The sequence below is a fragment of the Vipera ursinii genome (assembly GCF_947247035.1).
Source record: "Vipera ursinii genome assembly, chromosome: 3".
NCBI classification, from domain to species: Eukaryota; Metazoa; Chordata; class Lepidosauria; order Squamata; family Viperidae; genus Vipera; species Vipera ursinii.
The window spans coordinates 2,440,493-2,454,857 of NC_139516.1; the positions used below are offsets into that span (position 1 = coordinate 2,440,493).

General features: G+C 48.3%; 2 protein-coding genes across 3 annotated transcripts in view; both read left to right on the plus strand.

Annotated features, from left to right (window-relative positions):
• Positions 1–14,365, plus strand: part of DUSP15 (dual specificity phosphatase 15) — a 161,125-nt gene that overhangs the window by 99,384 nt on the left and 47,376 nt on the right. The gene's annotated exons all lie outside the window — the stretch shown is intronic.
• On the plus strand, positions 775–14,127 carry COMMD7 (COMM domain containing 7). 2 transcript variants are annotated; one of them, XM_083360999.1, is made up of 9 exons: positions 775–1,047; positions 4,178–4,231; positions 4,318–4,423; positions 8,088–8,144; positions 8,227–8,264; positions 9,953–10,043; positions 10,147–10,196; positions 11,437–11,485; positions 13,817–14,127. In XM_083360999.1, the coding sequence occupies exons 1-9, from the start codon at positions 964–966 to the stop codon at positions 13,891–13,893; spliced, it is 606 nt and encodes a 201-aa protein (XP_083217125.1). In that variant the 5' UTR covers positions 775–963; the 3' UTR covers positions 13,894–14,127. The 2 variants fall into 2 exon arrangements, with proteins under 2 accessions (XP_083217125.1, XP_083217126.1); XM_083361000.1 differs by having other exon boundaries at positions 871–1,047; positions 4,321–4,423.

The window sequence follows — 14,365 nt, forward strand, 5'->3', positions numbered from 1 at the left end:
TTGGTGACTCACGCCTTCCCGAATGCAACCAAAAGAGCCGGCAGAGCGACTGGATTCTGGGGTGGGGTGGGGTGGTGGCACTGGGGTCTCGGGGTGCCCCTCCCGGGACAAGGAAAGGGAGGATAAGGAGGAGGATGAGGAGGGCTGTGGGGTCCTTGGTGCTCTCTGAGCTGGGTGGTTTTCTTGCAGACGTTTCATGACCCAACTAGGCAGCATCATCAGTACTAGAAGGGAGGGGATTTGGAGGGAGGAGGAGGAGGAGGAGGAGGATGGCTATGGGATCCTTGGTGCTCTTTGAGCTTGGTTTTTTTTCCTTGCAGACATTTCATGAGCCAACCAGGTAGCGTCATCAGTGCTGGAAGGGAGGAGGAGCAGCAGGAGGAGGAGGAGGAGGACTGTGGGGTCCTTGATGCTCCCTGAGCTGGGCAGTTTTCTTGCAGACGTTTCATGACCCAGCTAGATAGCATCATCAGTGATAGAAGGGAGACGAGGAGTGGGAAGAGGAAGAGGACAGCTGGGGCCCTTGGCGCTCTCTGAGCTGAGTGGTTTCCTTGCAGACCTTTCATGACCCAGCTAGGGAACATCATCAGTGCTAGAAGGGCGGGGGAAATGCAGAAAGGAGGAGGAGGAGGAGGAGGAGGAGCGGGAGGGGAGGAAGAGGAGAAGGAAGAGAAAAAAGACGAGGAGGGGGAGGGGAGGAAGAGAGAGAAAAGGAGGAGGAGGAGGAGGAGGAGGAGGAAGAAAAAGGAGGAGGAGGAGGAGGAGCGGGAGGGGAGGAAGAGGAGAAGGAAGAGAAAAAAGAGGAGGCGGCGCTGCGCACTTCCAGCCCCCGAGCGGGGCGCGGCCAGTCCGGCTCCCGGGCTCGAAAGCGCCGGCGCGGATGCTCAGCTGAGCCGGGTAGCGGGGCGGAGCGCTGGGGGGCCGGGCCGAGAGGCTGGAAGCGGAGCGGGGCCGAGCCGGGCCATGGGGCTGCTGAAGTTCACCCGCGAGCCGGTGCCGGAGGCGGTCAGCGCAGACTTGCAGCTCCTCAACCAGCTGAGCGCGCAGGTTGGCGCCAGGGGGCCTCGGAAGGAGGGACCCCTCCTCCGCCTGGCTAAGCGGGAGGGGTCCCGGTTTGGGGAGGGGTCCCGGGATGCGGGCGGGGGTCCCCGGGCCTGCCTACCCATCTCCCGGAGGGGGTGGGTGGTCTGCCCTGACATGCAGCCCTCCCCCACCCTCTGGTCCCTTGCTCTGGTCCAGGAAGGGCTGGGTGGGCTGCTGCGTGGCGGAGCCTTCCAGGGGTCTTAGATGGCCCTTGGGGACCTGTCAGAAAAAAAGAATCCCCCCCAGCTGTGGTTTAAGCAGCAAGCCATAGTTAAGCCAGGATGCCAGCTTCCTGATTACTTCCGCTAAATGAAACCAGCCTGAGGTTATTGGGCCAGGCTGGCTGCAACCGGAAGGCACCGAGCCGACAGGCAGAGTGGGTTGAGATAGTTCCCTAAACCAAGATTTGTTGTCCTGTGGTCGATCCAACTCATGGTGGTTTCTTGAACAGGTCCTGGGGATCTAACACCTTGCCTTCTTTGGCAATGGGGGTCCAGATCTTTAATCTGGGCCTGATCCATCTTTGTGCCAGGCCTGGCTTTTAAGTGTGGATTCCTAGGTGGTTCTCTGAGCTTGCTCGATTCCTTGCAGATGTTTCATGACCCAACTAGGGAACATCATCAGTGTTAGAAAGGAGAAGAGGAGGACTGTGGGGTCCTGGGTGCTCTCTGAGTTGGGTTGTTTTCTTGCAGAGGTTTCATGACCCAACCAGGCAGCATCATCAGTGCTAGAAGGGAGAGGAGGAAGGTGAGGAAGACTACGGGGTCCTGGGTGCTCTCTGAGCTGGGTGGTTTCCTTGCAGACGTTTCATGACCCAACTAGGGAACATCATCAATGTTAGAAGGGACAGGAGGAGGGCGAGGACTGTGGGGTCCTGGGTGCTCGCTGAACTTGTTTTCTTGCAGATATTTCGCAACCCAACTGAGGAACATGCAGAACAAGCCGCACTTTCTTTTAGCCCTGATGATGTTACCCAGCTGGGTCATGAAACGTCTGCAAGAAAACAGCCACATAGAAAAGAGATCGCAAGATCTCCTTCCAGTCTGGTTTTTGAGATTTTTGTTTTCTTTTTGATTAATTTATTATTTTATTACTTTTTACTTTTTTAATTTTTTTGTCAGAGGATAGACATGGGTTTGTCCCAAGAATGTTTAAACTCAGTCACAGAGGACTCACGGACTAACTTCACTGGAAGTTGCTTCCAAGCTTTCAGCTGAGCTTACGACCTCAACTGAGCCCAAAATTTCTGTTGTTAAGTGAGACATTTGCGAAGTGAGTGTTGCCCCGTTGTACGACCTTTCTTGCCACAGTTGTTAAGTGAATCACTGCAGTTAAATTAACAACATGGTTGTTAAGTGAATCTGGCTTCTTGGTTGACTTTGCTTGCCAGAAGGTCGCAAAAGGGGATCACGTGGGCCTGGGACGCTGCGACCGTCGTAAATACGAGTCCGTGGCCAAGCGTCTGAATTTGGATCACGTGGCCCTGGGGATGCTGCAAAGGCCGTAACTGAAGAAAAGGTCATAAGTCACATTTTTCAGTGCTGTTGCAACTTGGGTCGCTAAACAAACTGTGGTTAAGTTGAGGACAACCTGCGAGGTGGGATTAGGATCAAGCTCGGAGAGACCCCACAGTTCAACCCAGAGCTACAAAGATTGTCTGGATTTAAATCTGAATTCAGAGGCCCCCCAGACTCCTTTGGGCTGCCTCCTAGTGAGTGGGTGGTCTCCAGACCAGGGTGCGGTTGGATGGCCAGCCCACCTGCTCCTCCCCCCAAAAGGGGAGAAGACAAGGGGGGGGCAAGGCAAGGAAGAACTGGTAGAATTGAGGCACTAACCTCAATAATATGACTCGTGGACTACAACTCCCAGAATTCCTTAGCCAGCATGGCTCAGCTTGAAAACCTCCTGTTCTCCTCAGCATGGCTGGCTCAGGAATTCTGGGAGTTGAAGTCCACCAGTCATAAAAGAGCCAAGGTTGCCTACCCCTGCCCTACACCATTCCAGACAAATGTCCAGTCTCTTCTTAAAAACCTCCAGTGTTGGAGCATTCAGAGCTTCTGGAGGCAGGTTGTTCCACTGGTTAATTGTCCTCACTGTCAGAAAGTTTCTCCTTAGTTCTAGGTTGCTTCTCTCTCTTTGAATTCTCTCTCTTGACTTTGTGGTTTTGCAAATTGACTGAGTCATTCTCTCCTGCCAGGGCAGCTGCTGTTGTGGCTGATCGCAGTTGCCCGGCAGCCATTTTGTAAATGCTCAAGCCCCCTCCAGCCCCAGGCGGCCATTTTCCATAATCCCCCCATGATGGGCAACCCACAAGGCTGCTGTGCTCCTTTGAGGGCTCAAGTCAGGTGCACTTCTGCCAGGGGACTGAAGGGGTAGAGCAAGGGTCTTCAAATTCGGCCCTTTTATGACTCGTGGACCTCAACTCCCAGAATTCCTCAGCCAGGCATGCTGGCTGAGGAATTCTGGGAGTTGAAGTCCACGAGTCATAAAAGGGCCGAGTTTGAAGACCCCTGCGGTAGAAGGTAATATTTATTTGTTTGTTTATATCCCACATATATATATATATATATATATATATATATATATATATATATATATATATATATACACAAATTATTCAAGACAGCAAATATATCTGACACACTTTCCTCTTCCTATTTCCCCCACAACAACAACCCTGTAAGTTAGGTTGGGCTGAGAGAAGGGGACTGGCCCAAAGTCAGCCAGCCGGCTTTCCTGCCTTAGGCGGAACTAGAACTCACCGTCACCTGGTGATTGGCCCAAAGTCACCCAGCTGGCTTTCATGCCTAAGGCAGAACTAGAACTCACCATCTCCTGTTGATTGGCCCAAAGTCACCGAAAAGGCTAGCGTGGGACTTGGAACTTATGGCCTCCCATTTCTAGTCTGTCTGGGGAATTCTGGGAGTTGAAGTTCACAGGTCGTGCAGTTGCCAGGTTTGGAGAGCCTTGCACTCACAACCCAGATGGCTCCCTCTCTTTTAGTGGTTTGTTTATTAAATTTATATGCTGCCTGTTTTGAGTGGGCAAGAAAGGGGCTTCCTGGCGGCTAATAGTCTTCCTTCTGTTCCCCCAGCAATTTTCTACACTCGTGGAGGTGCTGTTCCAATTCTTGCGAGAACCAAAAGAGGTAAGTTTGAAGACCCCTGATCTATCGGCACGTGTGCAAGGGAAGTGTGAACTTTGGAGCAAAACTGGCTTTGCTTTTGTGCCCAGCAGGTGGAGAGATTCCTGGCTCACCTCTCCGACTTTGCTGCGGGGAATAAAATCAGCCTCGGCCCTTTGAAGAGTATTGTCAAAAGCCTCCTGCTGGTGCCCAGTGGTGAGTGTGGGGCAGACCCCCCAGGTCTGGGAGTGGGGGGGGGAACAACTCCCGACAGCCAGTTTGGTCTAGGGGTGAAGGCACCAGGCTAGAAACCAGGAGACGGTGAATTCTAGTCCCGCCTTAGGCACGAAAGCCGGTTGGGTGACATAGAGCCAATCACTAGGTGACAGTGAGTCGTAGTCCCGCCTTAGGCACGAAAGCTGGCTAGGTGACTTTGGGCCAATCACCTGGAGACAATGAGTTCTAGTTATGCCTTAGAAATGAAAGGGTGGGTGACTTTGAGCCAATCACTAGGAGACGGTGAGTTCTAGTCCTGCCTCAGGCAGGAAAGTAGGCTGTGTGAATTTGGGCCAATCACCAGGAGACGGTGAGTTCTAGTCCTGCCTTAGGGATGAAAGGGTGGGTGACTTTGGGCCAATCACCTGGAGATGGTGAGTTCTAGTCCTGCCTCAGGCAGGAAAGTAGGCTGCGTGAGTTTGGGCCAATCACCAGGAGATGGTGAGCTCTAGGCCCACCTTAAGAATGAAAGTTGGCTGGGTGACTTTGGGCCAGTCCATCTCAAGTCCAACCCACCTCATAGGGTTGTTGTTGTGGGAAAAATAGGGGGAAGGGGTATTAAATACATTCAGCAGCTCGAGTTACCTAAGAAGTAATAAAGGCAGGATAAAAATCTAATAAATACAATAAATAAATAAAATAAAATAAAATAGGAAGTTTCCATCCAAATGACAGGCTTTGTCTAGTTGTGACCCAAATCCTGTCCTTAGGTATGTGCAAACACAATGCATGTTTGAAAAAGTGGGGTTTACAGTGCAATTCTGCTTTTGTCAGTTGTGATGGGTGCGTGCACACACACACACACAAACACACATAAAACTTAAAAATCTCTGATCTTGGAAGAACTTCCCAGAAGACCAACAGCATCCCCTTAATAATTTTCTTCGAAAGTTTTCTCTTTCTTTCTCTTTCTCTTTTCTTCTTTCATTTATCAATCTATCATCTGTCTGTATCTATCATACCTATCTCATTTATCTATATCTATTATCTATCACATCTATCTATCTTATCTTTCTATAATTATCTATCGATCTATCCATCCATATCTATCTATCTGCCTGTCAATCGTACCTATTTATATCTGTCTATTTATCATAGGGACGCGGTGGCTCAGTGGGTTAGGATGCTGAGCTTGTCGATCAGAAGGTCGGCAGTTTGGCGGGTCGAATCCCGAGTGCCGCGTAACAGAGTGAGCGCCTGTTACTCGTCCCAGCTTCTGCCAACCTAGCAGTTCGAAAGCACGTAAAAATGCAAGTAGAAAAATAGGGACCACTACGGTGGGAAGGGAACAGCATTCCGTGCGCCTTTGGCGCCTAGTCATGCCGGCCACATGACCACGGAGACGTCCTCGGACAAGCGCTGGCTCTTCGGCTTTGAAACGGAGATGAGCACCAGTCCCTAGAGTCAGAAACGACTAGCACGTATGTGCAGGAGAACCTTTACCTTTACAGGTGCCTTCTGAGCTGGCTTGTTTTCTTGCAGATGTTTCATTTCCCTAAGTAGGTAACCTCATCAGTGCTAGTAAGTCAGGAGCACTGACTCCTTTCCAGCATTGATAATGTTACCTAGTTGGGTCAGGAAACATCTGCAAGAAAACCACCCAGCTCAGCTAGCACCAAGGGTCCCACAGTCCTCCCCTCCTCCATCTCCTCCTCCTTCCCCTCCTTCCCGTCCCCCTCCTCCGCCTCTCCTCTCCACATACCTCTCCACATACCTCCTCTCCACTGATAATGTTACCTAGTTGGGTCATGAAACATCTGCAAGATAATTGTTCTTTGTTTACATCCAAGTGGCTTTTGCTGTCAGTGTTGGTGGGAATGTTGTTTTCCTCTTGGTGATTTCTTGATTAGCTTATGGTGCCTCCGATCAAAGAATGCCGACTGGCGGCCCCCAGGGGGAGAGCCTTCTCTGTGGGCGCGCCAGACCTATGGAACCGCTTACCGGTCGAGCTCCGGATGGCCCCCGACCTTCGCTCCTTCCGGCGCGATCTCAAAACCTTCTTTTTTGAACAAGCTGGCCTGGTCTGACGGGATGGGGTTGGGTTTTTTATAATTAGTTTTAATTTTTAATATGTATTAATTACGGGCACAGTTGTTTAATCACTTTTTAATTTTTGTATCCTGTTTTTTATTATGTATTGCCCTGTTCACCGCCCTGAGTCCTTCGGGAGAAGGGCGGTATACAAATTAAATTATTAAATTAAATTAAATTACTGTTAGCTTGTTTGTCTGAGTTGGTACCGTAGTTCCTTGATCGGGGTATTGTTTATTACTGTAAATTAATAAAATAAAATAAAAAATAAAAAGAATAAAATAAAAAAAAATGAAATAAAAAAATAAAAATATTATAAATAAAGTAAAATAAAATAAAATAAAAATAAGCCAAGTTTGGAGTGGATCACTGGAAGTTTTTAAGAAGGGACTGGACAGCCATTTGTCTGAAATGATGTAGGGCGTCATGCCTGAGCAAGGGGTTGGACTAGATGACCTCCAAGGTCCTTTCCATCATCATTATCGTTATTTAGTGAAATAATAAAAGAAGTAAAAAAAGATAGAAATAAAATAAAATATAAAATAAACTTCAGAGTTCTTTGAACGATGGGCAGCTGTATAAATGTTTAAAATAAAATCAAATAAAAAATAGAACTCAAATAATAAAGTCAAATAAAAATAGAACTCAAAATAAAAAACAGAACTTAGTAAAACCAAATAAAAAATAGAGATCGGATAAAAAATAGAACTCAAATAAGATAATAAAAGAAAACATAGAAATCGAGCAATAAAATCAGACAAAAAAAATAGAAATCAAATAATAAAATCAAATAAAAATAGAACTCAAAATAAAAAACAACTTAGTAAAACCAAATAAAAAATAGAGATCAGATAAAAAATAGAACTCAAGATAATAAAACATAGAAATCGAGCAATAAAATCAGACAAAAAAATAGAACTCAAATAATAAAATCAAATAAAAATAGAACTCAAAATAAAAAACAGAACTTAGTAAAACCAAATAAAAAATAGAGATCAGATGAAAAATAGAACTCAAATAAGATAATAAAACAAAACATAGAAATCGAGCAATAAAATCAGACAAAAAAGCAGAACTCAAATAATAAAATCAAATAAAAGATAGAACTCAAAATAAAAAACAGAACTTAGTAAAACCAAATAAAAAATAGAAATCAGATGAAAAATAGAACTCAAGATAATAAAACAAAACATAGATATCGAGCAATAAAATCAGACAAAAAAGCAGAACTCAAATAATAAAATCAAATAAAAGATAGAAATCAAATAAAAATAGAAATCAAGTAAGAATATTTTAAAAATAGGAATCAAATGCTATAACAAAATAAAAAAAATAGAAACCAAGTCATAAAATAAAGCAAACCCCCCCCTGAGAAATAAAATAAAATATAGTAAACTTCAAATTTAGGGTGAATTTTGCAAGCACCCCAAAAGGCCCCACTTAGCTTTGCTTGTTCTTCTCCCATAAATTGGCTCTGGGGTCCTTGAGGCCAGCGCGTGCCTTATCTTCTCTCTGTCTGTTTGTCAACCCGGCTCTCTTGCTGGATTTTTTTTTTACACAATGTTTACTACAGGTGCCTTAAAGAGGAGCTTGTCTGCTGAAGAAGTCCGAACAGATCTTATCACCCTGGGTAGGTCTCTCCCCGCTGGGCTCCCTGGAGTCTCTGGAGGGCTACTCCTCCTCCCCTTGACCCTCTCAAATTGCTCCTGCAGGGCTGAGCGAGGAAAAGGCCAGGTATTTTGAAGAACAGGTAAGGACTTTCCTGCATGGCCCAGGTATCCGGCTTTGGCATTTTGAAACACACAAACACACACACATACACACCAAAATTACAGAGGGGGCATCCAAATCTTTTTTCCAAGCCTGCAAACTTAATTTCTCCTATTTTCTCACTGTAAGGGGTGTGTGTAAATGTTGGTGTCCTTTCTCAATGCAAAGTCCTGAAATGACTTTCTACGACAGTTTTTCTCAACATTGAAAAACTTACAAGCATGCAGGCTGGGGAATTCTGGGAGTTGAAGTCCACCCCTTTTAATGCGTGCTGCCTGGGAATTCTGGGAGTTGAAGTCCACCCCTTTTAATGCGTGTTGCCTGGGAATTCTGGGAGTTGAAGTCCACCCCTTTTAAAGCGTGCAGGCTGGGGAATTCTGGGAGTTGAAGTCCATCCCTTTTAATGCGTGCTGCCTGGGAATTCTGGGAATTGAAGTCCACCCATCTTAAAGCATGCCAGCTGGAGAATTCTGGGAGTTGAAGTCCACCCATCTGAAAGCATGCTAACTAGGGGAATTCTGGGAGTGGAAGTCCACCCCTTTCGAAGCATGCCGTTTGGAGAATTCTGCGAGTTGAACTCTGCCCATCTTAATAGCATGCCGGCTGGGGCATTCTGGGAATTGAGGTCCACCCATCTCAAAGTTGCTGAGGTGGAAAAATATTCTAAAGTTAAAAATCACACCACTCAATGGGATCATTGGGCGAACGATCCCATGGTGGTTATTTTGCACGTTAATTTTGGGTTTGGTTCAATCAGACTAGTTGACTTAACTCTTCAAACTCTAACTGAGTAGACCATCTTTACCGTGTGAACACAGCCGGCCGGTTTTAAGGGAAATTGCAATGATGCCATAATGCGGGGGGGGGGGAACCTGTGGGTCGTGAGCAGTTTGTAACTGGGCCATGGAAATGGCTGGTGAGCACGCGCGCCTCCGCAAGCAGTGGGCAAGTGCGTGCATGCGCCCTCCGTTTGTGCAAGCGGCAGGCGTGTGCGCACACACCCCAAGCAAAGGGAGCTCTGTGCACACTTGCCGGCCACGTGTGCAAACCATCTCCTCCTTCCCCCCCCCCCCACCGCAGATCCCCAAAGTCGGAATCCCGCACGAGGGTTCGTTCCTTCATTCGTTGAAACAAAAAATCCAAAATTACATCCTGGCAACTACAGGTAGTCCTCAACGCACGACCATCACGGAACCCGAAATTTCCATCACTAAGCGAGACAGTTGCTAAGTGGATTTTGGCCCGTTTTACGGTCTTCCTCGCCACCCTGGTGGAGTGAATTGCGGCAGTCATTAAATTAGTCACACGGTCGTTAAACGAATCCGGCTTACCCCATTGACTTCGCTTGTCACAAGGTCACAAAAAGGGGATCACCTGACCCCCCCCCCACCCCTGGGAGGCTCTGACTGTCGTAAATACGAGTCAGTTGGCAAGCGCCTGAATTTTGATCACGGGGGGGTTAACTGCAACGGTCGTAAGTGTGAAAAAAGGTCACCGGTCCCTTTTTTTCAGCACCGTCATAATTTAAATGGTCCCTGAATGAATTGTCATAAGTCGAGGACCCGCAGTAGCTCCCTTGCACGAATTTGGAGAGAGAGAGAGAGACAGAGAGAGACTGCATTAAAACCGTCACTGTTAAAATTTGTCTTTTTATTATCCTGGTTTCAGTGGAAGGAAAATTCCGCCGCCCTCGCACGCCTGGCCATGGGGCAGACGCTGATGGTTAACCAGCTAATAGACATGGAGTGGAAATTTGGGGGTGAGTTCTTTAATGGGGGGGCACAGGGGTGGGCAGATTGAGGGGCGCCTTTGCCAAGCTCTGCGTATCAATCTTTTTGCCGCTGGTTTCTCTCTCCCAACAGTGACAGCCGGAAGCAGTGAGCTGAGAAAGGCAGGAAGCATTTTCCTCCAGGTAAGGTGGATTTCGGGAAGGGACAGGTAGGACCGGGGTGGGGGTGGGGGGGTCAGAAACTGGCACAAGCCTCGGGGGAAGGGGGGATGGAGGAAACTGCACACAGGCAGTCCTTGAGCTACAACAGCTTGCTTAGTCCCTGGAGTTACGACGGTGCTGAAAAAAAAGGTAAGTTAGGACCGTTTTTCACACTTAACGACCTTGGCAGCCTTGCCGTGGCCCCACGATTGAAATCCGGACACGTGGCATGTCGTTATGACAGTCGTGACGTCACGTGACCCAACTGTTTGAGCTTCTGACGAGCGGAGTCCAGATTTGTTTAACAACGGCGTGACTAACTTAACAGCTGCAGAGGTTCACTTAAGAACGGCGGCAAGAAAGATCGTAAAATGGGACAAAAGTGACTTAACCAAAGTCTCGCTTAGGAACATAAATCTTAGGGTGCAATTCAGTCAGTTGAGGACTATCTGTAAGGAATTTTCATTCCATATTTCCCCCCAAAATGGAAAATTATTCCCACTTTCCTTCTGTGTTTTGGGAAATCCGAGAATCCTGAATTTCATCTCTGCTTTTTTCCGGCGGCAACTGTACATTCTTGTTTTCTCTTTGAAGAGGTTTCGCTTCTCATCCCAGAAGCTTCTTCAGGTTCTGACTGGATGGTGGGGGGGGAATGGGAGGATTTATACTCCTTGCAGACAGCTAGTCGTTTGCCTTCTTTTAGAGAAGGCTCCACACCCATTTGCACAAGTCAGGTGACCCTGAGGACACAGGTAAACCTCCAGGTGGCCTCAATAACTCCAAACCATGGGTGTCAAACTGGCGGCTCGCGGGCTGGATAGGTCGCACGCAGGCCACGCCCATCCTGGCACCGCAAAGGCAAAAAAAACATACATCGTGATATGTCCCATGATGCGATCGAGTTTGACAGCCGTGCTCGAAAAGAAGGCAAATGACTAGCGCTCTGCAAGCAGTATAAATCCTTCCATTCCCCGCCAGAACCTGAAGAAGCTTCTGGGATGAGAAGCGAAAGGTCTTCATAGGAAACAACAAGGAAGTCCAGTTGCCTCCTGAAAAAGCCCCTTTGGGACAACCAGGACCTGGATGACTGGGAATCTGGATTTCATCTGTTGTATCTTCCAAGCGTTTCGTGGTGGGAGATTCCACGGGTTGATTATTGGTTCCTAAAACCCGCCTCCTTTGTTGTAACTGACCCAACTTTTTACGACTGATCTTCGTGTAGCTGAAACTGGTGGTGAAGAAAGGCAGCCAGACGGAGTCGGTATACCTGGGTGAGTAAGCCAGCAAGGTCTGTGGGGAAAACCTGCAAGTGAAGGGAGGGAGGGACTGGAGGAGAGGCTTACCACTATTCGTTTGATGACCATTCGTTGTTACGACTGGTTTACACCCTTAAGAACGTTGCAGCTGATCCAGCATTCAAACGCTTGGCAACTGGCCTGGACGTGTGACGGTTGCAGTGGTCACCTTTTGTGAACTTCTCAGCTGGCTTCCCACGTGCAAAGTCAGTGGGGGCAGCTAAGACTCGTTTAATGACTGCGCAATTCACTTTACAACAGTCGCGATTCATTTAACGGCTGTGGCGAAGAATGGCGTAAAGTGGGGCGCAGCTTTCTGAACAGCTGCCTTGCTTAGCAGCGAAACTGTTGGGCAGCGTTGGGGCTGAAAGCCATGTTTTAATTCCTAATTTTGAACGTTTGTAATGCTTTCCATGTTCTTGCTGATTTATAGTGTGTTTATTTTATTTTAGTTGTTTGTTTGTATCCTGCATTTATTACTATTTTTCAATAAATTACTCAAGGTGGCAAACATACCCTAGGCTTGAAAACCAGCTGGGTGAGCTTAGGCCCACTCGTCAGGTGACAGTGAGTTCTAGTCCTGCCTTGGGCAAAAAAGCCAGCTGGGTGGTCTTAGGCCCACTCGCCAGGTGACAGTGAGTTCTAGTCCTGCCTTAGGCATAAAAGGCAGCTGGGTGATCTTAGGCCCACTCACCAGGTGACAGCTGAGTTCTAGTCCTGCCTTAGGCATAAAAGCCAGCTGGGTGATCTTAGGCCCACTCACCAGGTGACAGCTGAGTTCTAGTCCTGCCTTAGGCATAAAAGCCAGCTGGGTGATCTTAGGCCCACTCACCAGGTGACAGCTGAGTTCTAGTCCTGCCTTAGGCATAAAAGCCAGCTGGGTGATCTTAGGCCCACTCACCAGGTGACAGCTGAGTTCTAGTCCTGCCTTAGGCATAAAAGCCAGCTGGGAGATCTTAGGCCCACTCACCAGGTGACAGCTGAGTTCTAGTCCTGCCTTAGGCATAAAAGCCAGCTGGGTGATCTTAGGCCCACTCACCAGGTGACAGCTGAGTTCTAGTCCTGCCTTAGGCATAAAAACCAGCTGGGTGATCTTAGGCCCACTCACCAGTGACAGCTGAGTTCTAGTCCTGCCTTAGGCATAAAAGCCAGCTGGGTGATCTTAGGCCCACTCACTAGGTGACAGCTGAGTTCTAGTCCTGCCTTAGGCATAAAAGCCAGCTGGGTGATCTTAGGCCCACTCGCCAGGTGACAGTGAGTTCTAGTCCTGCCTTAGGCATAAAAGCCAGCTGGGTGATCTTAGGCCCACTCACCAGGTGACAGCTGAGTTCTAGTCCTGCCTTAGGCATAAAAGCCAGCTGGGTGATCTTAGGCCCACTCACCAGGTGTCATTGAGTTCTAGTCCTGCCTTAGGCAAAAAAGCCAGCTGGGTGCTCTTAGGCCCACTCGCCAGGTGACCGTGAGTTCTAGTCCTGCCTTAGGCATAAAAGGCAGCTGGGTGATCTTAGGCCCACTCGCCAGGTGACAGTGAGTTCTAGTCCTGCCTTAGGCATAAAAGGTAGCTGGGTGGTCTTAGGCCCACTCGCCAGGTGACAGTGAGTTCTAGTCCTGCCTTAGGCATAAAAGGTAGCTGGGTGGTCTTAGGCCCACTCGCCAGGTGACAGTGAGTTCTAGTCCTGCCTTAGGCATAAAAGGCAGCTGGGTGATCTTAGGCCCACTCGCCAGGTGACAGTGAGTTCTAGTCCTGCCTTAGGCATAAAAGGTAGCTGGGTGGTCTTAGGCCCACTCGCCAGGTGACAGTGAGTTCTAGTCCTGCCTTAGGCATAAAAGGCAGCTGGGTGATCTTAGGCCCACTCGCCAGGTGACAGTGAGTTCTAGTCCTGCCTTAGGCATAAAAGGTAGCTGGGTGGTCTTAGGCCCACTCGCCAGGTGACAGTGAGTTCTAGTCCTGCCTTAGGCGTAAAAGCCAGCTGGGTGATCTTAGGCCCACTCGCCAGTGAGTTCTAGTCTTGCCTTAGGCATAAAAGCGGCTGGGCGATTTTGGGCCAATCCCCAGGAGACGGTGAGTTCACGCCTGGCCTGAAGGCGAGCTGAGTGTCTTGAAGCCAGTCTGTCTGTCTCTCTGTCTCAGTCCAGTCCACCTGACAGGGTGGTTGTGACGGGGAAAAGAGGAAAGAGCATCGTATTTGCTGCCTTGACTCAAAGTAAAAAAAGAAAAGAAAATGGGATTTTAAAAAACAATCTAATTAAAAAAAACCCCTGAACTTCACTAGGTAATCTTGAATGTTTCTGCCCTCCTCCTTCCAGAACTAACCCTGCCCCAGTTTTACAGCTTCCTGCACGAGATGCAAAGGGTCAAGGCCGGCCTGGAGAGCCTCAGCTGATTCTCCTGCCCACCCGGCTCTGCGGAACATCTGGAGAGCAAGAGAGGACAGCTGAGGGGAAAGGGGAAAAAAAGGGAATTCCGTCCTGGATTTGGTGGGCAAAACACACTTTCAGGGAGAAGATGGTTTGTAAAGCCTGGCGGAGACCAGCTTTCGTATCAGAGGGCATGACGGGAATTGGTTCTGAAAGCCAAGTTGGGATGGAAAATAAAGTTTCTCCTTTCAAACGTGGAAGGTAACATCATTGGTGCTGGACGTGGGGGGGGGGTCGTTTTTGGAGAGGAGGAGGAGGAGGACTGTGGGGTCCTTGGTGTTCTCTGAATGGGCAGTTTCCTGGCAGACCTTTCATGACCCAGCTAGGGAACATCATCAGTGCTAGAAAGGAGGAGAGATTGTGGAGAAGAGGAGAACTGTGCGGTCCTTTTTGCTCTCAGAGCTTGGTGGTTTTCTTGGAGATGTTTCAAGACCCAAG

What these genes read in the sequence shown, in the direction of transcription:
- COMMD7 (XM_083360999.1), top strand. Translation starts at nt 964, where the DNA reads ATGGGGCTGCTGAAGTTCACCCGCGAGCCGGTGCCGGAGGCGGTCAGC. An exon ending in TCTTGCGAGAACCAAAAGAG is followed by an intron (nt 4,232 to 4,317) that starts GTAAGTTTGAAG and finishes TTTTGTGCCCAG; the next exon opens with CAGGTGGAGAGATTCCTGGC. An exon ending in CAGGAAGCATTTTCCTCCAG is followed by an intron (nt 10,197 to 11,436) that starts GTAAGGTGGATT and finishes ATCTTCGTGTAG; the next exon opens with CTGAAACTGGTGGTGAAGAA.